This window comes from Dermacentor silvarum, chromosome 1 (assembly GCF_013339745.2).
Source record: "Dermacentor silvarum isolate Dsil-2018 chromosome 1, BIME_Dsil_1.4, whole genome shotgun sequence".
NCBI lineage: Eukaryota > Metazoa > Arthropoda > Arachnida > Ixodida > Ixodidae > Dermacentor > Dermacentor silvarum.
The window spans coordinates 258,116,317-258,142,250 of NC_051154.1; the positions used below are offsets into that span (position 1 = coordinate 258,116,317).

Genomic DNA, 25,934 nt, shown 5'->3' on the forward strand with positions numbered 1-25,934 from the left:
GTGTACGTGCCATAACGATTCACCGCGCCGTTTGCCAGCGCGCGCAAGGGTGGCCCTGCGCCCGCTAGGAGGGGCGAGGGGGTGGTTGAAGGGGCAGGTTAGTCAGCATTTCTTCTACTACTCCAGCTCGGGCTGCTTAGCCCGCCGCCACGTCCTATCTCGGAGGCAATCTGCGAAGAGGGTCGAAGGCAAGTGGACCTGAGATAGCTCATGGCTTCGTATGCGCTGTGTTCTCGCGCGAATAGTTCGCGTTAAAGCGATAGGCAGCACGAAGTGGAATTCGCTCGCCGCTGCAGCTGCTCTTTCATCACACCAGCGTTCTGAAAGCGCGTGTCCGTGGTCAACGATTGAGATGTGTTCTTATTTCTGTCTGCGCATGACAACCTGCTTGTTAATTTAGTTAGTAAGCGAATGTTTCCAGCAGCTTACTTGGCTGATAAAACTGCTAATTTCATATAGCTATCTATATTTGCTATCGCAATCAAAGCTTCGCCTTTCAGGCGATAAAGTAACATATTATTGCGATAGCAATTATATGGACACTCCAAGCGCATTTCTGCCGTAGTCGTGGTCGTAGCTGCGAGGTTACGTTTTAACTCCAAACAAGGTAACATGGTCGCTGCACGCCGTATGTTGTATGTGCGAGTGAAACCTTGCAAGAGTCAGCCGACGATTGCGGCTCAATCTCGCACGGGCGAGGATGAAAGGCGGGTTGGCACCGCGCTTCTTCTGTCGCGGCGGGGCACGGAAGGGGGGGGGGAGGGAGGGGGAGGAGATAAAGGAAGGGTTGGGGGGGGGGGGGGGGTGGCGTGCGTTGCATTCCGGCGGCGGCTGCTTACGGCGCGCCGTATCTTGAAAGCGATCTGCGCCGTGGAAAAAAACCCGCCCCTTCCACTTCATGAAGACGGTCGAACACCGAAGCTTTGTTAGTTACACCGAGTGTTTCAACATGCCAGTCAAAGTTCGCAAGTAGTCTATATAGTAAACCTTTTGTTTCACCTTTCTTTGACCGCATTTTCGCTTTTGCGTGCTTCATGTGGTGACCATGCGATACAGAAATGTACGCCTGCCGCGTCAGGTCGGCTGCAACGGGAGCGAGCGTTCGATCCGTAGTTGCATTCGCGGTCGCTTGGCTGGATCGAACAGCGCTACTCACGAAGGATGGGATGCGTCGGCGTCCACTGACGACGGCGTTCCTAGCGCATTGCTCACGCTTTTTTTCTACGACGTTCCCAGAGAAGAGTCCTCGGCCAAAGCTCCGTATATACAACCACGCTAACGCGAACTCCTCTGATACCCCACTCCTCCATTGACCTACTTTTTTTCGTACACCGCCATTGATTGGCTAGCCTCAAGCTCTCCCCCTCCAACGCGAGTATTGAACGGCGCGACTTACTTCAACCCCCCTCCCTGTTCTCTTTTCCATGTGCACCCTCTCACAGCATTCTCACAGGGTTGAACTATTCTTTTTCGCTCCTCTCCCGCTAGGTTGCGTGGTTTTTAGGGAACGGACAACGACGGCTTTGCTGTAAAGGTGCACGCCCGCGCGGGCCTCATCTTCAAAGCGATCTGCGATGGACCAAGTGCAACTTGTCCCGGTAGCTTCGTATGCGCTGTGCTTTAGGCGTTTAGTTCGCATTGAAGCGAGAGTCGGTACGAAGGTCGATTCGCTCGCTGCTGCTGCCGCGCCTCCTCACTCCAACGTATTGACACGAGTTTGCGCGGTCATCCAGCGAGATGTGTTCATGTTTACCTGTGCACGCGTTACACCGTGCTTGTTAATTTAGGTATTAAACGAATGTTTAGTAACTAAATTATAGTAGTATAAACAAGTTTATATTGCAGATAAAACTACTATCCTTAGTTCGTATAGTGGTCTACTAATTTGCTATCGCAATCGATGCTTCGACTTTGCAAAACTCCGACATTTTTACAGTGAAGCTGTTTAGGGCTAGGTTCCAGGAGATCGTGTCCATGTAGTGGACCGACTAGCATGTACAACAATTCAGATGGCCCATCCTCCATCGGGTAATTTATATGCTTGAGTGTTCCTTCTGTAAGAACCAATATATGGGTGATACGGGACAGTCAATGAACATCAGGTTAAACGGACATCGCGCGGACACAGCTAAAAAGCTTCCCAAAGTCGTCGCCGAGCATTTCAACCAACCAGGTCATTACTTAGATGAACTGAATCTCTACATACTGCAGTCAAATTTCCGTTCTGCGCGAGACAGCAAATATAGAGAGTCGTACCTCATCCATAAGTTCAAGACACTGCAACAAATAGGCATGAACGTTTCAAAGGACTCTAAGAACCTATTCTCTATGCTAAACTTGCGAACCATAGGCAACTGCACTTCGTTATTTTTCATTGAGTTGCTTAGCTTATTTTTTTTTCATTATTCGATTGTCAGTAATATTCCAACCTCCCTTGCTTTCACTCATTCCTTCCGTTCTTTTATTTATATATTCGCCTCCCCCCCCCCCCTGTGGCCTTTCTTTTCCTCCGCCGTACACCATTTTTCTGCGGCTACTTTTATTCTCTCTGTCAGACACGATAATTCACTGACCTCCGTCGTCCAGGCCCCTTCCACGAAAAGGGGAACCTACAGTGACACGTCAACCGGCTAACACACGGCGCTGCCTCCAAATTCCTCCACCGACTATCGCTAGTGCATTATTTTTCTTTTCAATTCTACACCCTCGCCGCTAACACACTGGGATTCTTCGATTTTAGGAGTTCTGGCAGCCGCTGGCATCCAGACGGCAACCAGTTAGTTCCGTTCTGATAAAGTCACGTGGGCTGGGATCCCAAGACAACCCGGAGCTGCCCGAAGTTTGCAAATTCGAACGCCGGGACAGCGATGGCCGCGGGAGAAATGTAAACATGCTACCCAGCATGGCAGCGACCAGCGTGGGCAGCGCGCGTGCTTCGTAGTCTGCCCATTTTTTGCGTTGCCACCTTGGAAATTTATAGTTGTATTCGGGAATACGATCACTTTTGCGAGATTCCCGCGACTCGGCACAGGGACGTGCACTGTGCAGCTCACTTAGCTCAGCGCAACAAACGGCGTGCGACGCGTCCGATTCAAAGACGCGAAATCGCACCTAAGTGATCGCTAAAGCGATCGCTCGAGGATGCCTGTTCCTATAGCGATCACGTCGGCCACCGGCGACATTTGACATTATTTGACAAGACACGAAAAAGCAGGATATCTGGTACGTTTTATATGCATAAAATTTCGTACATGCTTGAATTAGCTTCCAGAAAGTTTGTTTCGCCTGATGCTACTCCTCTATTCTGCTCCTCTGCTGAAAGAGCTGGGGCTGCGGCTGGCGCGTGAAAATGCACGCCGCCTGTAACCCGCCGAAAAGCTTCACACGAAAAATAGTATTGGTCGATCATGAGAGCAATAATAAAGCTAATGTACGTGTGGTCATTACTCATCTCAACCAGTGCATTCCTTAACATCAACGGCCTATATATATATATAGTTTAAAACGCATTGGTTTCGAGCTGTCACCCAAGATACGACGGAGAGATGGAGCGAACACGGGTTAGCTGTGATGCCTACGCTAACTGTAGAAAACATATCGCCGCATATACGCAAGCAATGTGAAAAGAGATACCACCAGACAATTACATGAACCGAAAAGGCACCTCAATGTGCGGGAATGATCGTCTGAAACTTCCACAACTTCCGTGGAACACGTAGATAATACCATGCAAGCATGATGAGAGTGCAGCGCGCTGTTCACGTCCGAGAAGAAGCATTCACGGGACACAAACAAAAGAAAGCTTCAAATGGTTCGCCGCCGCTCGTACGGAACCGCCTCGCAATGCGGAACGGTGCGGTAGAATCCTAGTAAGGCAACACTAAAGTAATGCAATCAGCGATCCACGCACCGAGCCGGCATCGGGAATCGCTCCGACAAGTACGCGAGTCCAAAAGCACGCCAGCCATGGTGGCGCGCGCTAGCGTTCGACGCCAGTTGGCTGAGTGAGGGGAAAAGTCCTCAAGCGCCCGCGTTGCAATCCGTCAAGTCGCCACAAAGATGGTGACCAGCGCTCATCGCCTCTTTGTGTCGTCTGCTAGCCAGAGAACTTCCAGAGAGCTGCCAGACCCAAATCGTCCTGGCTGGTTTCTGGCAGCCCGCAGGTAGCCAGAAGTGTCCAGCCTGAGTAAAACGAGCGCGCGGCGGAAGTGCGTCGCGCGGTGGGCGGAGCAAACCGAGAAAAACGAAGGCCATCTGGCTGGCTCTGGCATCCCGCGGATAGCCAGAAGTGGAAAATCGAAAAAGCCCACTCTCGCTCGTTACCTCACCCACCCACCTTACCTTGTCTCCCCTTCAGAAGAACCCTACATATATTATACTGTGCCGAGGAGAGCATATGTCGCCTTGAGAAGACAAGTCCACTTGTCGCAACGTTGGCTCCTGCTCTCACCTTATCCTCGTGTTACCCATCGTCTTGGATTTCCATCTCCCGCATTTCCCCGTGTTTTTCACAGCGCTAACACGTCGTGTTTCTGCGCCACGTGCCGTAAACACGCGCAGCAAGCAGGACAGGCAAGAGTTTTCATCTGTCCTGCGGAAATGGTAGCGCCTGAAGAGCGCTCTTTGTAAAGCCTAACAGAAATTGCATGCGCTTAGAAAGAAAAACTATGCGTATGCATGCATTCAAATTGGCATACATATGCTGAAATGCCTACCCCGAACTAATTGGAAGCGAGTAATCTCCATTCTTGCATTTCCATCTCGGCCTGCATTTGTAGCAGTAGCTTAATTCGAACGCCTCAATGTGCACATTGGTCCAACACAATGGCTAAAGACCGGTTACTGAACGACTGAACATGTGTGGTACAAGGAAACAAGTGTTCCGATTAGTTTTTACAGCAAAGCTGTAGCCTCTCATTGGTCGGGATTTTTTCATGTCCGCGTGCGCGGCTCTAGCTGATACCAAATGTGGGCCGATCCCGGAGACAGCGCAGAAGCGGGAAACGCACAGTGTGCTGCTCTCTCCAAGAGACTTCACATAACGTCATCAGGTGACATCATTACTAGACGAAGACGTCATCGCGCGACGTCACATTTGACGCAATGACGTCATGAGGCGATATCGTCATGTGATGATGCCAATATCACCGTGACTTTCTGCTGGCAGCTGATAATTCTCTCCAAACATTTTCAGGAAGTGCGCCCTATGTGATCAATAAGCTGGACCAGGGCAGGCAAAGTAAAATAAGAGGAAAACGGAAAGAAGTTAACGTCCTATTATTGAGGCAAGTTCTTTTTTGCGGGCGACAAGGTCTGGCTCTCCGTGGCCATAGGGACAGTGGTCCTATTGATTTAAACAGAGGCCCCGCTGAAATACTAGTATTTTCAGAGCGCTTCTCGCATATGAGCCGATTGTGGATCTACATATCTGAAGAACCATTTTGAAAGTTGTCCCAGTAATGCCTCGTATTTAAGCCAGATCTACAAAACCAAATTATAAAAATTTGTGGTGAAATTATCAAAGAAAGCCTAGATGAGGAAGCAAACGCTGCAGCCGGCTTCTCCACATTTGATGACGAAACGGGGGATATTACTGGAATCGAACAGTTTACCGCTTGTGCAAGGTGCCTAAACAAGGATGCCAATGACATCGAAGGAGTGTTTTTAGGTTTTAGCACCGGAATAGATACCCTCCCTCATTGCGACTGCAGGTTCTATGTAAATGTGTACAAACAGCTGCAGATTCCTAGTCACTCTACAATGTCTCAGGAACAAATGGTTAGGCTGGCGCTTCTATACGCCCACAGAGACGTCGTCATCAACGTGTCCGAAGTCATTGACTGCTTCGCTAAACTTCCCTGCCGAGTGAAGTTTGTCCTTTAGATAGCGAAGAAGCAAAAATCAATGCAAGTAAAAAGCTCCGTTCCTTCAGGTACGTAAAGTCGTTATTATGAAACGTATGACTGTTCATTATCTTTTTTTTATTTCGAAAGTTCGCCCAACGCCATAAACCATTAAATATAACAATCTAGGCGGTTTCGGCGATGAACAGCAATAGTGCTCGATGGTTGCTTCCATAGAGCCATGATTCATAGTTCCGGTGGTCGCGCGTAGGATGAAGGCCACTGTTTTCAGGTAGCGCCGTTGGACCTGGTTTAGACCAGGGCATGTCCACAACAGGTGTTGATTGTTGCGCGGACGCTCGAGCTGGGCAATATGGGCAGGTATGCGCAAATGATCCACGGAGGTGTTGTGGCCAGGCATGGGTGACCGATGGGGTAAGTGCCACCCCCACACGGAGTCTCCGCAAACACCACCTCCTCCTGGCGTGTAAGGCCGCCTGGGAGGTGTGAACCACACGGTGGCATTAAATCTCGTGTGGTGCGGGGAGAATCTCCTTGCGGTGGAGGAAATCGCCCTGGGGGTCACTTGGGAAACGTGCTTCCACAGCTATAGTGGCAGCTCGCTGTAGGTGGCGGTGTCAGCTTGTATGTGAGCAGAAATAGTGTCCCGTGGGATCCACTGTATCCGAATCTGACCGGGCATCTGTGCTGTCATTCAGTGTATTTTCGTTTGCGACAGGGTGGCCATTGTAAACCTTCCGAATCTCCTTTATGGCCGAGGTGGAGTCAGTGCGTATTAATATAATCGGTGCTGGCGATGTGGAAGCAGCTATTACCACAGTTTGTTGCGTCTCGTATGGCCAAAAGCGCAGCACTGACCGATGGTACCGGAGTTGTCAGATGGTACACATAATTAGCACTTATGGATGGGCGCTCTTGCACCTCGGTGGACGTAACCACTTGTATATCCGTGCAGCTCGCATCGGTTGTAGGCCACCAGTGAACCTGTTGGGAGTGCGGCCATCGGCTTCTTCCATGTGGCGGCGGAAGGTAGCCGATGGGCGAGGGACCAGATTTCGGAGCAGTTCAGTAGCTTTTAAAGCTGCCGAAATTTTCGCCGCTTATTCTAACAGGTAGCATCATGATCAAAATTACGAGGACATCAATAACCAATTTTGACCGACCTTGCTCATTGAAAGCCCGGCCCATGCGGCGTTTCCCAACACACACACTCGGATATAGGGTAGTTCAACATGCAGCATCATCTGTGGTTTTCGTTTAGCCTTTTCTTTTTCTTTATAGCTTTTACTTCTTTTTTGAACCGAAGCAATACATCCCTTTAATTTTGGGTGCCGAATATGGTTGCCGCTCTGCAGGCAGTTAAAGTACACATTTTCGTACTGATTTCCGCATTATTCCTCTATTATTCTACCCATATGGTGCTGTTGCGACCGCCGCATGGCCCAAGTACATATCACAATTTCTGCGATCGTAGTTTTGTTCTTGCCTGGATCGTCTGTCTTTCTATGCGTAAAGTTGGCTATCTGTGACTGCGCAACATGTTTATTTGTCTTGTTTGACGCATTATATAGAGTGACGTTTGCTTAAATACGTAGATTTATTGGAGAATTATACGTATATTTAAATATCTTATTGCGACGTTTTTGGTATATATAGCAGCAGTGAACTTTGTTTCCAGCGGCACTTTTTTATCTTTATGAAGTTTTGTCTTCGCGTTTGTATGTTCCATTCTATCTTCGCATTTCTAACGTATATTTTGCAGAACTCCTGCTTTTTATATGTACTCACTGTTGCCACTATAATCTCAGTGTAATTACAATACACGACCGGCAACAGCTGCTCCTGCGCAATCTATTGCAACGAAGGACAGCGTCATTCAGGTTTTTTCCCTGGCCGTTGCACGTGTACAAAAATATAAAGAAGGTTCTTGAATGACAAAGATGCATGAAAATATTTGTCCTGAACTTGTTCTTTTTATGGCCTTTACGTCTTTCATATCAGCTGCATGCCCTGCTTTGCTGGTTCCGAATTGATAAGTTCACACGAACTTTAGAACTGATAGAGTTCTAAAGTTCGTGTGATATTTTCTTTACTTATTAAATAGACAAAAAAATAACGTGAAAGCATTGATATCAGCTATGTCTTCTAGAATTTTTGGGACATACGAATGTATTCTGTATGAAAAAAAATACATATTGTACTTCACAGTGCGTAGCGTTTAATAATTCCTTTGCAGCATGTAATATACAATGGCATTGGCAATGACAATGCAGTTATTGTTCATGTATTTGACCCCTCGACAAATTCTATAAGGAAGAGGCCGCGCTGCAAGGTGCCCCCCCCCCCCGAAAAAAATTTCTGGCTGCGCCACTGGTATCATCCACCGCCTAGCTGTACCGCTGCTAATTTTAGCGCAGTGCTGGGCAAGATCCCTGGAATCGAGGTGGGCCGCACGCTGTATCGTGCCTCGCCCGGTTCACGCGAGGAACAGCGGGATTTCGTGGGCACGCCTTGCTTGCGGCACGGTGTTTGGCGTTCCTTCATGAGACGCGAGGTGGACCCTTATCGCGACGCTGCGTCATTCTGCGCAACAGCTACTAACCAACCAAGGTGATGTACCGAAATGCCGCGAGGCCAAGTCGTGCGCTCCGAAAAGCGTGATATCAAAATTACGTATATGAGAAGAGTAAATGGGCAAGTTGCTACTTGGTTCCTTAATAACAAGAGCGCATTAAACTGGCACAGGCGCAATAGAGATGCATCTTTACCCGCGCGCGTGATATCAAATTACGTATATGAGAACAGCAACTGAGCAAGTTGCTACTGGTTCTTCATTAACAAGAGCGCATTAAACTGGCACAGGCACAATAGAGATGCGTCTTTACCCGCGCTGTTCCTTCCTATCTTTTACGCAGTTCTTTATTATTAGCGATAATATAGCTTATTTAGTTTAGGTACATGATGTGGCACGGAAAGGGAAGGAAGGCTGTGTGGGGGAAGGGAGACTGGCCAAGCTGGCTCCGAATGGTGATCACATAAATGTCGAACTTTCAAACAAGTGGAAAGGGCTGATTGTAATTTTTAAGGCAATACTTCGCTTCTGAATGACTCCGCGATATAACTTTCTCAAGTTCGCCGCCGTTTATGTGCGGCGGCGGAAACAAGTTACAAATTGTAGCCGCAACCAAACGTTTAAAAAACGTGCCTTTGCGGATCACATCGCTGCCTACCCACCCTTCAGGGGCTGCCTAGCCACCCCTGAGTTTGGTGAAAAAATAAAAGTTTTGGGTTAATTTTACGCGCTGACACCTCACTATGATGATGAGGCACGACTTAGTGGGGTACTCCAGATCAAATTTCACCACCTGAGGTTCTTTAACGTGCGCCCAAATCTAAGTGCACGAAGGTTGTTGCATTTCGCCCTCATCTAATCCGCCTTTTTCACGGCCCGACGGCGAATGCGCCCTGCCCTGGCGGATTAGTCGCGAAACGTTGTGGAAGGGGTCGCGCGCGCGGCCGTGCCTGCCCATCGCGGGGAAACGTCCCCGAAAAAAACAAAGCGCTCGGACCGCGCGCTACTGTCAACTCGTGCCACGTACCGCGTTGAAACTCCACTGGTAGCTCGACGTCAGTGCAGTACTGAAAGTGTGCGAAGACTGGCTTTGATACTGCGACGGGCTTTCTTGTCGACGGCACCGAGAAAATCACTGTGCATCGTTCGACCGAAATCCGCGCGATAGGCCGTCGAACCGATAACGCGATAGCCGCAACGCCTTCGTTGGTATATATAAATAGTCGCGCTCAAAGTGAGTCAAAACATGCCCACGAAGTTGAAAGGTTGAAATGCGCAAGGCTTCGACCCTCTCAAGCCGTGCACATGAAGTTGAGCCAATGTTGATTTCAGCGGCCTGGCTCCGTCGAGTTCGTGCACCCGCTACCGGCGGACCTGTACTGAAAAGTAAGCAAGTTAGGACGAAGGAAACTGCTTTTATAGTTCAGTTCTGGCCTTAGCGATTTGAAATAAACTACTCTTCGCTTCGCACGGCACGTACACAATAATCTGCAAGCGGCGACACAGCGCTGTGCCCAACGGCTGTGCCAACATCTGTAGGTCACCATTCCCGTAGGCTGTCGCTCGTATTCGCAACGTAGATGGGTCGGTTTGTACGTGTTGGTATGCTCACGCATTTCTTAATTCCTGAGATATACTGTTTATCTCTGCGTCAAACGCGAAACAAGAGACGTACGGTACATTCGGTACAGCAGTATAAACAGCGCCGCCTTGCTCAGTTATATACCAACGGTGTCAGCGATGGCATCCGCGTTTTTGCGGGAGAACAACACGGCCTTTAAATGAGCGCTTATGTGAGCACATTTTTCTCTAATAATGCTTTATGACACGCGCAAACTAAGTATGATGAAGTTAAAGAAAAGCGAGAATCAGTAATAAATTAACAGCCCGATATTTGTAACTGGATCACAGTCGCCGTTGAGTAGCTCAGGCGCTCATACTGACTCGTCTCACGGTGGAATAACGCGGCTCATATGAGCAGGTATGTGTGTTTTATTCGACGTTTCGACTTTTTTTTTTTTCATATCAGCGATGCACCTTTTCCCAATGTTTGACGCTAACAACGATCTGTGGCTGTAGATGTCGATGTAAACAAGCGCACCGCTTTGCTAAATCTGACGCGGAAGGCTGCGCGGTCGAAAACTTCGTTATTTATGCAAAATGTCTAAATAATGTGCAAAAAGAATTGAAAGAAAAGCGAGGTGCAAGTGCAGGAGTCAGCAACAACAAACTCCAAAGCAGCCGCGCCGGCAGAGGGTATACTCAGCGTACCTTTATAGTCCACACTATCACGCCTGCTCACCTTATATATATATAGTTGGTGAGTGCTACATGGCTTCCAGGAACGACATGCTGCCCCGCAGAAGCCATTAATAATTATTCGCGATCCACGAAATGCACAACCGATGCGCACTCAACAAGGGCGCAGGTTAACAAATCATCAATACTTCTTTTTGGGCGAGTTGGTACATCTTGAAACTTTGGGCAACAGCGCAAACAGACGACCACAAGAAGGGAGACACGTACACACAAGCGCTGTGCGCCTGTGCGCTTGTGTGTACGTGTCTCCCTTCTTGTGGTCGTCTGTTTGCGCTGTTGCCCAAAGTTTCACAAATCAACCGGCGAAAGCCCCGGCACCCTACCAAAACGTTTCGGGTGGCGTGCGGCAGAGGGCAGCACAGGAAATCATTTTCCAGGGCAGCTGGGCCCTCGGACTGTGGCGCCGCCGCTCGGGAGAACGTGAACCACAGCGGCGCCTCGGATCTGTTTCGCCGCGGTCCCGAGCGCCGGCGCAAAGCGGCGGTCGTTGGGCTGTTGCGGAGCGCAGCGTCAAAAAAAAAAAAAAAAAAAAAAAAATACTGCTCCAGTCAGGTAAACTGCTCCCTCCCTGATAGTGAGATTATATTTGGATCATCAAAACAGTGATGCGTTTATTTAGGAATAGCATCGATCCCTTAACAGCAGCCACAGTTGTGCCTACAAGTTTGGCAGGTGACAGTGCTTTTCCCGTCCTTCGGCCGCCGCTTCGCGTCGGGGCACAAACAGATCCGAGGCGCCGCCGTGGTTCACGTTCTCCCGTGCGGCGGCGCCACAGTCCGAGGGCCCAGCTGCCCTGGAAAATGAACTACGCCGCCTGCGCATAGTCTTGACAGGACTGAAGTAGCAGACTTATCTACTTGGATGACGTTGTAGTCTTTGCCACGAACTTTGAAGAACCTGATACGATTATGAGGCACGTCGTTGTGGAGGACTCGCGAAAAGTTTGACAACCGGGGTATCTATAAGTGCAACAAATGCACGGCACACGTGAGGGAGTTCGCATTTCGCCTCCATCGTAATGCGGCCTATGCGCGAGTGACAACGTGCTTGTTAATTTGTCAAGTAACTGTTAGCAGTTTATACAGCTGTCACGACTAAGCTTACTTCGTATAGCTGTCTAAAGAAGTCCCAGTTTCGCTCGCCCGAAAGGCGAAGCATCGATTGCGATAGCAAATTCGTAGACAGCCATACGATAGACAGCCATACCTAAATAAAAAATTAAGCACGGTGTCACGTGCGCACAAGTAATCGGCACATCTCACTCGATGACCGCGGAAACTCAGTCAAAACGCCGGAGTGGCGAAGCGCAGCAGCGAGCGAAATAACCTTCGTGCTCCTCGTTTCAACGCGAACTAAACGGCGAAAACAGCGCACAGCAGTCTGTCTCCGTCGTAGATCGCCTTCAAGATGGAGCCCGCTCGGCCGCGCCATACGCACCCTCCTCCGCCCGGTCTTTGCGCGCGACTCAAGACTGCGCGCTTCCTCCCTTGCGCGGGCGAGATCTCTCGCACACCCTTTCACTTGCACATAAGGCGTGCGGCGACGATGTTAACACCTTTAGACATGGAACACTACTTTCTGGGGTTTTACGTGCCAAAACCAGTTGATTATGCGGCACGCCGTAGTGGAGGGCTCCGGATTAATTTTGACCACCTGGGGTTCTTTAACGTGCACACAACGCAAGCACACGCCTCCATTCGCCTCCATCGAAATGCGGCCGCCGCGGCCGGGATTAGATCCCGGGATCGTGCTCAGCAGCGCAACGCCTTAGCTGACTGAGCCACCGCGGCGGGTCATGGAACACCACTGCGACGACAGAAATGCGCCTGGAGTGACCATATAATTGCTATAGCAATCAATGCTTTGCCTGCCGGGCAAACCGACTTTTGAGCAGAGGAGGCCAAGAACCACATGTCCTTAACAGATGCCTTTAGAGACCAATATACACCATACCACAGCTATCCACTCTAGGCATTGATGCTACTGCGGACTTCTGATTTGGAGCAATTTTTGGAGCATCAGAAAGTTCATTTTGGAGCACTTTGGATAATGCAATTTGGCATTTGGGAGCAGCGGATTTTTCACATCCTGAAGTATTTCGAAAAAGCGAGTTGCAATGTACATTCGAAGACCTGAATAATTCGTACGTTCTAACGAGAAGCTTGGTAAACATTTCCATTTATTGCAGATCTCGTGGAGAAAAAAATTCTGTTCTGTGCATGCGACACACACACAAATTGATATCGTTTCATACATTGCTAGTTTTCCCAGATGTCATTCGGTATATCCAGAAACAGAAATGATGGACACATTGGCGGCATGCAGTTATTATAATCACATGTCATGCTGCGCTTCAAACACGCTACAGTAGAACCCCGCTGTTACGTTCCCGGGTGCTGCGTTTTCCCGGCTGTTACATCGTTTTGGGCCGGTCGTACCTCCCAAAGGACGCAATGCATTGGTAACCCCGCTGTTGCGTCGCAACTGTGGGACCGTTCCCGCATCGTGCGTTGCGAACTGCCACCCCGCACCATCCCCAGCGGCCATTTTGACTTTTCATGTCGCTTGGCTTGGTGGCTTGACGATGGGATTGGTCGCCCAAAGTGCCGGGGGCGACACCTTCGACGTATTTTCGGTTTCCGTTAGCAAAAGCATGGCTTTTGAGATCTGTATTTGCTATCTAAAGATGGTGTCAACGACGCGTTGGGGCCCTAAAATTGGTTATGGCACATAGATGTTCCGTATAAAGTACAAGGGCGATAACGCCATCGCCGCGCGCCGTATGGACAAGTGAAAGCGTGTAAGGGGAGCAGATGACCACGGCCAAATCTCGCGCGCGCTAGCAAGAAAAGCGGGGAGCAAGCGGAGGGAGATTCTAGAAAGAGGAAGCGCGCAATTCCGTCGCGCTCGAGGCAGCGAGAGGGAGGGAGGGATAGCGGGCGGCGTTGTACTCTGGCATCAACTGCGCAAGGTCGATCCAAATGGTCGCGAAGCTTCGGGCGAAAAGCGGTTCAGAACAAATTGTCACCGACATCAGCAAGGGTGGTTATGGGAGCAGCGATTGAAGCGCGACTGTGTTTGGAGGGAACGAACATTGCGAAAGAAAAAAGCGTTTTTAATTAAACCGATACACAGTTAGATTCATTCAACGAAAATAAAATTCCTAATCAATTTTACATACGCATGGCGAAACAGCTAGAACAACTCTATTTTACTTGGTCATTATCAATGAATACTTTTTTTTTTTTTTTCAGCGCCCACCGTAGGAGCGTCCACCGATATCGGCGGGCGTTTACGCCGCTGTCAGTTGCAATGCAATGTAGCTCTTGAAGTGGACAGAAAGGGGCACTCGTAAAGTTCACCTGTTACAATACGCCCCCCTCGCATGTTGTGTTGTTTTGCTTGTCGACGTTTGTCTGAATTTGGTGACGCGTGTAGATTCATTGTTTCTTAACCTGTTCAGTCAAAAGTAGTGAGTTGCGACCGCCAGATAATTGTTCACTTTAGTTGTTTTCGTGGGACAGCGCTGGCCGACGGGCTTGGCGTCCGACGAAAGGACGAGCACTCTACGCCCAAAGCGTTAGTCGGCCTCCAAACAAAGTATGTTCTGCGCAAGGGTGCGGTTTAGACACCCGTATGGCTGAACTTTTCCTGCATCGGTTTCCGCGCTGAAAGCTCGAAACGCCCATCACGTTGAATGGCGGGGCATTTGCAAATACAGCTCTAATGACAGGCCCCCGAAAACACATTTCGCGCCTCTGAGAACAAAATGACGTCACTTCTGTTTGTAACGGATATGGCGTCACATTATTTTATTGCGATAGCAATTATATGGACACTTGAACCGGATTTCTGCCGTCGTCGTCGCCGTCGCCGTGAGGTTCTCTATAGATAAAATCTTCGCCGCGCGCCGTATGCCCGAGAGGAAGCGTGCGGGGACGCGCGCTATCACGGAGAGCGAACGCACTCAATCTCCCACGCGCAAGCAAGGAAGCAGGAAGCCAGCGCCGGAGGGAGCAAGGGGGGGGGGGGGGGGGGGGCGCACTTCTCTGCCAACAACCGCGCTCGTCGCTCGCTCGCACCGTCTCTTATCTCCACGCGGCTCTGACCTTTAAGCGCCGGCGCATTCAGTTTCCGTTGAAGCGATAGACCGCACGATAGACCGCACGTACCTTCGCCCGCTGCGGCGTATGCTTGCTGCCAGCGTTTTGACAGTCGTTGTCTGCTGTCATTCAGTGTGATCTCTTCGTGTTTGTGCGCGCTCACACCACGCTTGTTCATTCAGTTCGTAATAGTCGGGCCACATTTTCCAACGCACGCTACACACGCAATGCTGCCCGGATCGGCAGTGCAGCGCTACAGGTGTGTCCCTTCGCACGCGCGCTGCCCACGGGAAGCGCTTTTTATCAACACCACCGTTTCACACGCGCCTTGTCGTGGTCATCGAGGGTCTCTTCATGTCGGTCTACTTACGCCGCAGCACACCTGCTTACTTAATCAGCTCATGTTTACTACAATTCATATTGCTACCAAAGCCGCTCACCTTACTTCGTATGACATTGCTGTGTTGCTATCGCATTCATTGCTTCGCCCTTAGGGCGAAACTGTGACATTTTTTTTTTCTTCCACCGGAGTGTTAAGCCCCATGAACCGCCATGTTTTGAACGCATGGGCTTCTATGGAAGCTTCGCTACCAGAGGCTCTATTCTGGACACGCATGGCGGCTGCACGGCCGCCATTATCCGCCATCTTGGCTGTCCAGAGGTCACTAGTTTCGAAATTTGTGCCGGGAAACGGAAGTTTTGCAAAATGCAATTTCGCGTTTTCGTCAGAATGGCGAAGCGTGACGTGGAGCTGCAAGTTTTATCGACTAATACTATTTTGTTGTCCTTGGCACCTATATTGCGACTATAGCGCTTTAAAGAGAAAGTGTACGGTAGCGTGCAGAAGCTCGTGCAATGCATCTGCAATTTCGCGAATATGTGGTGGCGTTCCAAGATAGCCGGCATGTCAGCTTGTTCATTGGCCGAAGGAATATCCCCTGAGGAGCGTCACAGGAAGGGCCGTTTCGTAAACGTCAATTTGACGTTGCGTGACGTTGCGCTGGGCCGCCATTGCAGAGATTTTCCGCCATAATTTGTGGTGCGACGAGCCGCGCGAATTATGGTAATGAGCGGCCATATGCAATGGCAGTGGAGAGGCATGCGTATCGCCGCATTTTCCGTCATTCGGGCCATAAAAATATTTTGTTCACAACGCGTGTTCATAGCATTTGCATCGCTCTCGGGTGGTGTTGGCATTTGTGTTTTGCACCATCATTTTTATTAAAAACACGTTTATTTGAAATAATATTGGTTGAAAGTAGCAAACTGTCTGCGACTTTTTGCACTTTTCACTGTTGCGTTTGTATTGTAATCAATATTAATGACTTTTCGCGTCATCAAAGGCTATGGCAACGGTGACTTTTTAATTTAGAAAAATAAACGTACGCAAGACGGCGCCTTGAAGTTTCCTCTCGCGGTGCGAGTAAGCAGCGAAGTGCACAAGAGATGGCAGTGCCGGCGTTTGCGTCGCTCAAGCGGATACCTATGGCGCGCGCAACGCTATCGATGATGTTCGGCCGCTTCTCAGCCAGACGAGTCGGGCTGAGTCACTTGCGGATCACGAGATAGCGATAACGCAGCCTAGAACGTGCGCTGATTATCACTGGCAGGTCGCGTATGTTGTCTCAAGGTAGAAAGCAAGCGCGTGGGCGCCAATATACGATGACTCATTCCGTTTCCCGAGGACACGCATCCTAGCTAATGAAGCAGACGACAGTCTGCGCGCATGCAGACGACGGAAGCGAGAAACGATTTTGATGGAATAATCGTACGCTTTGAGCTAGCTGCTTTATTTTTGCTGGGGAGGAAAACTGTTTTGCTTTATCAACCACGCCATGTTCAATGCCTACATTACAGTTTCTTAGGCGAAACGTCAAATTTGCGTCACGTTACGAAAGCAAATCGGGGTTATCGGCGCCATTTTGTAAGCGTCGCGCGTACGTCACGCTTCGAAGAAAATGGCGGAATGTCCAGAATAGCGGCTCAGGTGTATTTACCTTGAACTGCGTACTGCGCGGTGGCGCGCGGGCCGTATCTTGAAAGCGATCTGCGTTGGGGGCAGTCTAGGCAGTGTAGGTGCGTCGGGCGGCTCGTAGCTTTGTGAGCACTGTGTTCTCGGCGCTCAATTTGCTTCACAGCGGCATGAAGGTCACTTCACTTGCTGCTGCTGCGACGCTTCATGTCGCCGTTTGACAGCACGTGTACGTGCTTATCGAGTGTGATGTGTTCATGTTTGCCTGCGCGCGCTGACACCATGTGTGTTAATATAGATAATAAGCGAATGTTTACAACTTTACACGGACGATAAAACTACTATCCTTACCTTGTAGAGCTAATTTACAATCTGAATCGATGCTGCGGCTTTCGGGCGAAACTACGACTTTTTTTTTTCACACATAACAATTAAAATATCGTGTGCACTTGAACACTACTCTTATTTCTCAATTTTTCCTGTTTCTCGGCTCTTGCGTTTCCCGACTCTTCCGTTCTCTTTTTTTTTTTTTTATTTACGGTCACGCGAGAAACGTAGCAGCGGGTTCTACTGTACTAACTGCGTTTCCAGAGTAGATAACGTCAGCCGTTGCATCGCCAATTGACCTTGAAGCCACGAACCTCAGCCGTCGAGCCGCAAGGCAGACGCCGCGTCGGCGCCGTGCGTGGCGCTGTGGCTCAATCGGCACGCACGCGCTAGTGCTGTTTCGTCGCCTGTTCGCAACTAAGGTTGCAACTACTAAGGATTCTCGCCCTATCATCACGTTGCACGTTTTAATTCCCCGGTGGTGCAATTGTCCGCGATAGACATCGTCAAATCCGACACTGTTTGGCTCAGTTAGGCGCAATTTCCGTCGATTGTATCCGGATGGCGCTGTAAAGCCCAGACCACACGTACGCTTGCAAACGCGCGCGAGCTCGCGTCCGCGCGCCCACGCATGCGCAGACGGTGCGGCACGGCTCGTACGCGTCGAAACGCGGCGCGATCTCGCTGATCAGCTCCTCTCAGTTATCGCGCGCCTGGGCTGCCTCGCGTCGGCGCGCCTGGCTACGCAGCGACGGCGCGGTACATTCAACTCTCAGTTAAGCAGAATTATAGCATGCAAGAAAGTGTTTCTTCACTTTTTGTGCTGATCTAACAGCTCCAAAAAGATAACAATTACGTTTATAAATATCGAAGCACTTTGTAGCACTGCCAACAACGAAATACGAAGTGGCGTCTGCCAAGGTGTAAACAAGTGAGGCCAGTGAGCGCGCGCTGTCGCGCGTATTTGTGGATGGAAACCGCCATTCCTCGCTAGGCGCGGCAACCGCAAGGCGCGTAGACGCGAGCTTCCGCGCGTCCGCAGGCGTACGTGTGGTCTGGGCATAAATCCCATTTGACGCACTTTGGCGCAGGAGTTGAATCACTGACTCTAGGCCAACTCTGCAGCACATGTCAGCAACCCTTTTCAACCCTGCTTAGTCGCTTCACAGCCATCGTGCAAGCGTTAGATCCTACAGCTATAATTAAATAGAGACAACTGTAAAAGATGATTTTATTTACACAAAGCACAGACTTCCAAAGCAGTGGCTGACATTCTCTTTGCACTACCATAGGGTTTTTAAGTCCCCTTTTTCCAGGGGATACAAAGAATGTTGGGGAAAAAAAAAAAGCCAGGGAAAAAAATCCTTATTAGAGTCACATGGCATACTTCCTGGTCCACTCCTTTGCTAGATCATTGTACTTTTCTCGGTCAGTCTTGTATATCTTGGCTATCTCGGGAACCAGGGGGTCATCCGGGTTGGGATCACACAGCAGGGAGCAAATGGAAAGCAAAACTGCAAGCAAAAATATGGCAGAGTGAAAAACGAAAACTAAGCCACAGTGTGCAGTCCTTTCGAGAACCAATAAAACTAATCAAGAACATTCAATGTTTATGTCATTTCACTATCGCTAAGGCAAGGCATATTATTGTGCGGCAGTTTCCAATTCATTCAACAAATGCAAGTGATAACTTGCTCAGTAGTGAGCAAAGATGAAGGACAAAGGAAGTGCACAAAACACAATGCATGAAAATAACTGCACACTATCTTTTGGTCTTCATAATGATGCCCCTCCAAATGCATGCATCTCAATGATGCCAAACTAAAAACACCATTCTGGTGCACATTGTAAACAAAGTCATGCATTACTTGTCACTGTTACGCTATCACATCATACATAGGACATCAAAATGCACCCAGCAGAACAAACTCATCCTCAGCACTACTTAGCCATGAATTTCACAGGCATAATAAACTGGCTGCCAGGACAAGAGAAAAGTACTGTGCTAAAGGAACGCTAAAGACCAATTCTGTTGACTGAAACATAGTTAATTCAAAAGTATATTCATTTCACAGCAATAAGCCGATTATTACAGCCTTTGAAGCTTCGCTGGCACATTGTGCGCCGTCACAGTTGGCAATGTATTTTATAATACTCAGTTCTCAAAACTTAGTCCAGTCTTTGGACTATTTCAAATACTATGCAGTCATCATCAGCCTAATTTATGTCCACTGCAGGACGAAAGCCTCTCCCTGTGATCTCCAATTAACCCTGTCTTGCGCTAGCGGATTCCAACTTCCCGCCTGCGAATTTCCTAATTTCATCAGTCCACCTAGTTTTCTGCCATCCTCGACTGCACTTCCCTTCTCTTGGTATCCATTCTGTAACTAATGGTCCACCGGTTATCCACCCTACGCATTACATGGCCTGCCCAGCTCCACTTTTCCCCGCTTAATGTCAACTAGAATACCAGCTATCCCCGTTTGTTCTCCGATGCACACCGCTCTCTTCTTAACGTTAGACCTAACATATTTTGTTCCACCGCTCTTTGTGCTTTTAACTTGTTCTCGAGCTTCTTTGTTAACTTCCAAGTTTCTGCCCCACATGTTAGCACCAGTAGAATGCAACGATTGTACTTTTCTTTTCAACGACAGTGGTAATCTCCCAGTCAGGATTAGATAATGCCTGCCGTATGCACTCCAGCCCAATTTTATTCTTCTATGAATTTCTTTCTGATGATCAGGGCCCCCTGCGAGTAATTGACCTAGATAAACACTCCTTCACAGACTCTAGAGGCTGATTGGTGATCCTGAATTCTTGTTCCCTTGCCAGGCTATTGAACATTATCTTTGTTTTCTGCATAATTTTCAACCCCACTCTTACACTTTCTTGGTTAAGGTCCTCAATCATTTTCTGTAATTCGTCCCCACTGTTGCTGAATGTCATCTGCAAACCGAAGGTTGCCGAGATATTCGCCGTTGATTCTCACCCCTAAGCCTGCCCACTAAGAGCTTGGATTTTTCTAAGCATGCAGTGAATAGCATTGGAGAGATTGTGTCTCCTTGCCTGACCCATTTTGATAGGTAACTTTCTACTTTTCTTGTGGAGAACCAAGGTTGCTGTGCAATCATTGTAGATATTTGCCAATATATTTACGTATGCATCCTGTACTCCTCGGTTACGTAATGCCTCTATGACTGCTGGTATCTACTGAACCGAATGCTTTTTTCATAATCTATGAAAGCCATATAGAGAGGCCGATTTTACTCCCGCAGATTTCTCTATTACCTGGTTGATGACATGGATATGATCCATCGTCGATTATCCCTTCCTGAAGCCAGCCTGTTCTCTTGGTTGGCTGAAGTCAAGTGTTGCCCTGATTCTATTTGAAATTACCTTGAATATTTTATACAATACTGAGAGCAAGCTAACAGATCTATAATTCTTCAATTGTTTAACGTCTCCCTTCTTATAGAAGAGTATAATGTTGACGTTCTTCCAGCTTTCTGGCACCCTTGAAATCGTGAGGCATTGCGTATAAAGGGCCGCAAGCTTTTTAAGTATATCTCATCCATCCTTGATTAAATCAACTGCTATTCTATCTTCTCCAGCAGCTTTTCCCCTCGTCATGTCTTTCAAGGCCTTTCTAACTTCATCGCTAGTTATAGAAGGGGCCTCTGTATCCTGTTCACTACTTCGAATGAAAATAGCTTGGCTGCTCTGGGAACTGTACAGGTCAGTATAGAATTCTTCCGCTGCTTTTACTATGCCATTGAAATTGCTGATATTACCCTGCTTATCTTTCAGTACATACATTTTACCTTGTCCTATGCCTAGTTTCCTTCTCACCGATTTCCATGCTGTGTCCATATTTTACTGCTTCCTCAATCTTTTCCAGGATATAATTTCAGATATCTCTTCTTGTTATCAGTTGACAGTTCAGCGAATTCTATCCGACCTTTCGAATTTGACACTTTCATGTTTTGCCGTTTCTTTGTTAGGTCCTTTGTTCCGTGGGAGAGCTTACCTACTGGTTGCCTTGGTGCCTTACCTCCCACTTCAGTTGCTGCTTCTGAGATCAACCTAGTTACGTTTTCATTCATTACCTCTATGTTATGTTTATCTTCCTGTTCTAAAGCTGCATATTTGTTTGCGAGCACCAGCCTGAATTGGTCTGCTTTTAACCTTACTGCGTCTAGGTTGGCCTGTTTCTTCACGACTAACTTTATTCTTTATGTCTTCAAATTGAGAGAAATCCTAGACCTCACTAACCTATGGTCACTGCACTTTACCCTACCTAACACTTCTACATCCTGCACTATACTGGGATCGGCAGAGAGTATGAAATCTATTTCATTCCTTGTTTTTCCATTTGGGCTTTTCCAGGTCCAGTTCCTGTTGCTGCGCTTCCTGAAGAAGGTATTCATTATTCGGAGCCTATTCCTTTCTGCGAATTCTACCAACATCTCTCCTCTAGTGTTCCTAGAACCGATGCCGTAGTTGCCAACTGCTTGCTCGCCATCCTGTTTTTTCCATACTTTAGCATTGAAGTCGCCCATGACTACAGTATACAGAGTTTGCACTGTTCTCATTGGTAATTCAATATCTTCATAAAACTGTTCTATTTCTTCATCTTGACTGGAGGTTGGGGCGTAGGCTTGTACAACCTTCGTTCTATACCTCCTATTCAGCCTTATTACGACTGCTACCCTCTCATTCATGCTGTAGAATTCATCAATGTTGCCCGCTATGTCCTTATGGACTAGAAATCCTACTCCGAATTTTCTCCTATCTGGAAGACATCTGTAGGAGAGGACGTGGCCGTTAGTCAGCACTGTATAAGCCTCACCAGTTCTCACCTCACTAAGGCCAATAATATCCCAGGCAATACCTGACAATGCTTCAAATAGCCCTGCTAAACTAGCTTCACTCGATAGGGTGTGTTCAACGTTGCCAGGTTCAGTTTCCATTGGCGGCCTGTCCGGACCCAAAGATTCTTAACACCCTCTGCCGCATAGCAGGTCTGACCGCTGCCTTGGCCAGGTGCTCCGCAGCCGCTGTGGACTGAGGGCCATGGGTAAATTGTTGGAGCATTGTGGAAGTAACGGCCGAATACTGCACCAGGGAGGCCAATTCCTGTTCTGGTGAGGGAATGACTTTGTTGAGGCTTAGTGGGCCTTCCCAATTTGGTGCCACCTTGACTACTATAGCTCCACTGGCTCTTGGTGATTATATAATTTTTTTGCCAGTGTCAGGCACCACTCCATGCCTGAAAATGTAGGGGACTGGAGGAGGATTCAGACTGACAACTCCAGCTTACTATACTAAAAAACAACCCGAGCAGAATATTACACCTCTAGATATACACCATAATCCTACTTAACTGCAGGATGACCCTAAATAAATGGGCATTGAAATATCATGCGGCACAAATGCCATGAACTCTCCGTACTCTACATCCATTATTAACGCAAAAATTAATGTGCAAATTATGCGTTCAAGACGACAAGATTCACACTTATTTAGAAGTACTTCCACGCACTAAATGAAACTCAAATGCTGCCGTCTTCTAGATACACATGCGAGACACGCACAGCCTTAGCATTACACTTAAAAGATTAACAGGGCCCAAGCAGAAAGTCAAAAATCAATGATGTAGCGGCGAGCTTGTGCAGGAATTCTAGGGTGTCGCCACTGCCCTTCCTTTATTGTCTTTTCTGGCTTATCAAGCCTCCTCCTATGGCGAGCGTCTACTGATCTCCATTGTGTTTTGCTGGATGCCACTTCGCTGCTCGCCGAGCCGAGCGTAGGGGACGCCAGCAGAAATGCGCCATTGTGTGGCAACGTGTCTTGCAAGTAGGGTGCATGCTGCCCTTATTAGTGCGTGCGGTTGGATAATATTGTGGTCTTGACAATTTTTCGTGGTTTTCCACGTTTCAAAGTGTTCTCATGTCTAGTAAGAGCTTTTACAATAATCTGAACTTGTATGCAATGTTCTTTTTTTTTCTAACAATGTTTTTTCAATCAGCCATGTTTCCAGCGCATGCCACTCATGTTAGCAACACTGTCGGCACAGCGATTGCCTAAGTCCAACCCGCTTCTACCAGTGCAAACATTACCTTGGCTCTGACCAGCTACGTGGCACTTGTATATTTTTAAATTTTGCCACAAGTTACGTGGGACACCCTGTATATTAGCGGGCATACTTTTCTTGTGTCCCCCAAGTGAACTCTCACCTTATAACATGACAGCCTTCTAATTGAATAAATATGTTACCTTTGGGGACAACTGTCAGCGCATAATTTATGCACACTTGTCTGCAATGCCAAGACCAGGTGAGGTGCCCTTCACTCTTATGCAATTTGGCCTCACTTTATGAACAATTCAGGTCCTTGTGTCAATAAGGCTTTGACGGGGCTAGTTGGTATAACATCGTTCTGTTTACTGTGCTATACTGTTACAAAAAGGACAAAAAAAGAGTGACACATGCGCATAAACTTTCAACAGCTCATTATTCGCAAGCACACGTCACATATATATACACGATAGGGTGACTGATAGTAAATAGAAAACATGAAATGAAAGATGAAAATGAATGTTATCTACGCACATCTGATTTCACAATGACAAGTATGGCTTGATCTAACGTTCGTCTGAGTTTAAAAGCTGTTTCTCCCAGCACCACAGAAGGCGTGCTAATGTGGTTTCTGGAGTCTTTTAGCATGAAATAAGCTACCAAGATTTCGCTTGCTTTTTTTTTAGAGCTGCAGCGAGCCAAATCTTGGTTTCATTGAAGAAAGGCTGAATATAGTGTGCCACCAAATGTCTGGGCGACTTTCTGGCAACTATTTACTATCAGTCACCCTATCGTGTATATATTTGACGTGCGCTAGCAAATAATAGTTGAAAGTCTGCACACATATGTGTCAGTCTCTTTTTCGTCCTTTGTGTACAGAATAGCGCAGTAAACAGAATGATGTCCTTGAATTACACGCTTAAACCCATAAGGACCATAAAAAATGATTGTGGCATCGCTTTTATAAAAAAGCAATGCTTTTAGAAGGTGAGAATATATATCACCTAGGATGCAAGTCCCTCATTAGTTCCATTATACTTCAAACAACTCCCTAAGCACAAGCGTTACACTGGGCATTATTAAAGCTAACTAGTGCATTCGAGCTGCACTTTTGAAAAGCATGCAAATTCAGACTTTGCTGCTGAAGACCTTGCTGAGACCGGTCTGCTGGAAGATTGTGTGCTCACAACATGCACTAATTATGAAGAAAAATGTGTGCATGAATTTGTAATTTGTTCTAATCATGGACAGAAAAGTTGTATGGTTGAGGCTTCATGGCAAGAAGGTGGAGGCTGTGTGCTTGTACGATTCCACTACACACAAGTCGGTGCCACACGAGTGAAGAAGCACACTATTCTAGTAGTGAATTGTGTGCCTACCATGATCGCAGCACATTTAGCTTTAAAACTGAAATCTGTTGCTGCACTTATGGACGACATGCACAGACTAGAGAGATCAGCACAATGGATTATAAATTATAGGCTGTGCTACAGCATTCAATTTCAGCAAATCAGCTACATAAAAGTGTGCATCATTGCCTTTTTCATCACAGCAGCAGCAAATATTAAGCCCTTTAACTTTTTCAAACCTTTGCTGAAAGATGCTGTACATCTACAGTAAAACCCTGTTAACTCAAAGTTGTGAAAATCGTGAAAAGTTTTGCGATAAGCAGAGTTTTAAGACATGCTAAATCACAAAAATGTTTGCCCCTGGTCACGCATAGACCACAGAGCATTTCGAAATAGGCACCAGTAGCCGCTAAATTTCTCTCAATAGCTCAATATACCAGATGCAGTTTTTTTCGGTAGATCACTTTTGCAAGATACTGTGCAACTTGGCACCCGACATGTTGGGCGTATACAGTCGAACCCCCTTATAACCAAGTGCCACGAAAATTCAATTGTTTTAAGCGGGTTGGGTTGCGTGAAAAAAAAAAAAAAAAGGCTTAATCTTGCAATTGGCCGCGCAACGCTTGAAACAGCAAAGCTAGGCGATCGTAGCCCAGCATTTTCCGGAAGTGCGCGCAATTACTCACGATGATAGTTTCTTTTCGCGCGTTTCGGACTTAGGCTACGTTCACACTTGGTCTCGAAGCAGGCGGAAGCGGCAAAAACTTCGAAAAATCCGCCCGCCTAGGCGGCAAAGCGGGCGGAAAACCAGGCGGCGAGCAAAATCAGTCTCGGACCGATTTTTTCGCCATGGCGAGGTGGAAACGCGGTGGAAAGTCGTTCCGCTCGACCGGAAGCTCCACTGGCATGTAAACATCCGGTCGTGAAATTGTACATCGCACCAAAAGTGTAGGCTGCGATGGTGCTCGACGCGATCTAGATCCACCACTTGCTCTACGACAAGAGTAATACTAGCGATGGTATTCAGCGTCGCACGACCGGAGGTGTGGCAACGAAGCCTTGGCGTGACCCGACTTCTCGCGTTTTTGCTAAGCCGGGCGAACCCACCACCGCCGCGGCGCTTCCGAGGTGTCCGCTCCTTCCATTTATTCATTGTCCATTTCTAGGAAACAAGTAGGTAGAAGTATAAAAAACAATATCTTCTCCCACTTCCATGGCAGAAAAAAGTTGGGCAGATTCCTCGTTGGCGCTCCGCAACTCTTTTCGCACGGGCGCGGTATGCTGCAGAAGTCGCAGGGCTCTTTTCGTTGCGCGGTGCTTTTCTCGTCGCGACAATGGATTGGGAGCATAGG

General features: G+C 47.9%; 1 protein-coding gene and 1 pseudogene across 1 annotated transcript in view; one reads left to right on the top strand and one right to left on the bottom strand.

The window, feature by feature from the left end:
* LOC119439766 (polyphosphoinositide phosphatase-like) overlaps positions 1 to 25,934 on the top strand; it is a 93,684-nt pseudogene that overhangs the window by 59,602 nt on the left and 8,148 nt on the right.
* The window catches only part of LOC119437083 (ubiquitin-conjugating enzyme E2-17 kDa), a 37,600-nt gene continuing 30,040 nt past the window's right edge, over positions 18,375 to 25,934 (bottom strand). The window contains exon 6 of the mRNA XM_037704161.2: positions 18,375 to 18,671. Coding sequence (XP_037560089.1) covers positions 18,532 to 18,671 — 140 coding nt within the window. The 3' untranslated portion in view covers positions 18,375 to 18,531. The remainder of the gene's footprint in view (positions 18,672 to 25,934) is intronic.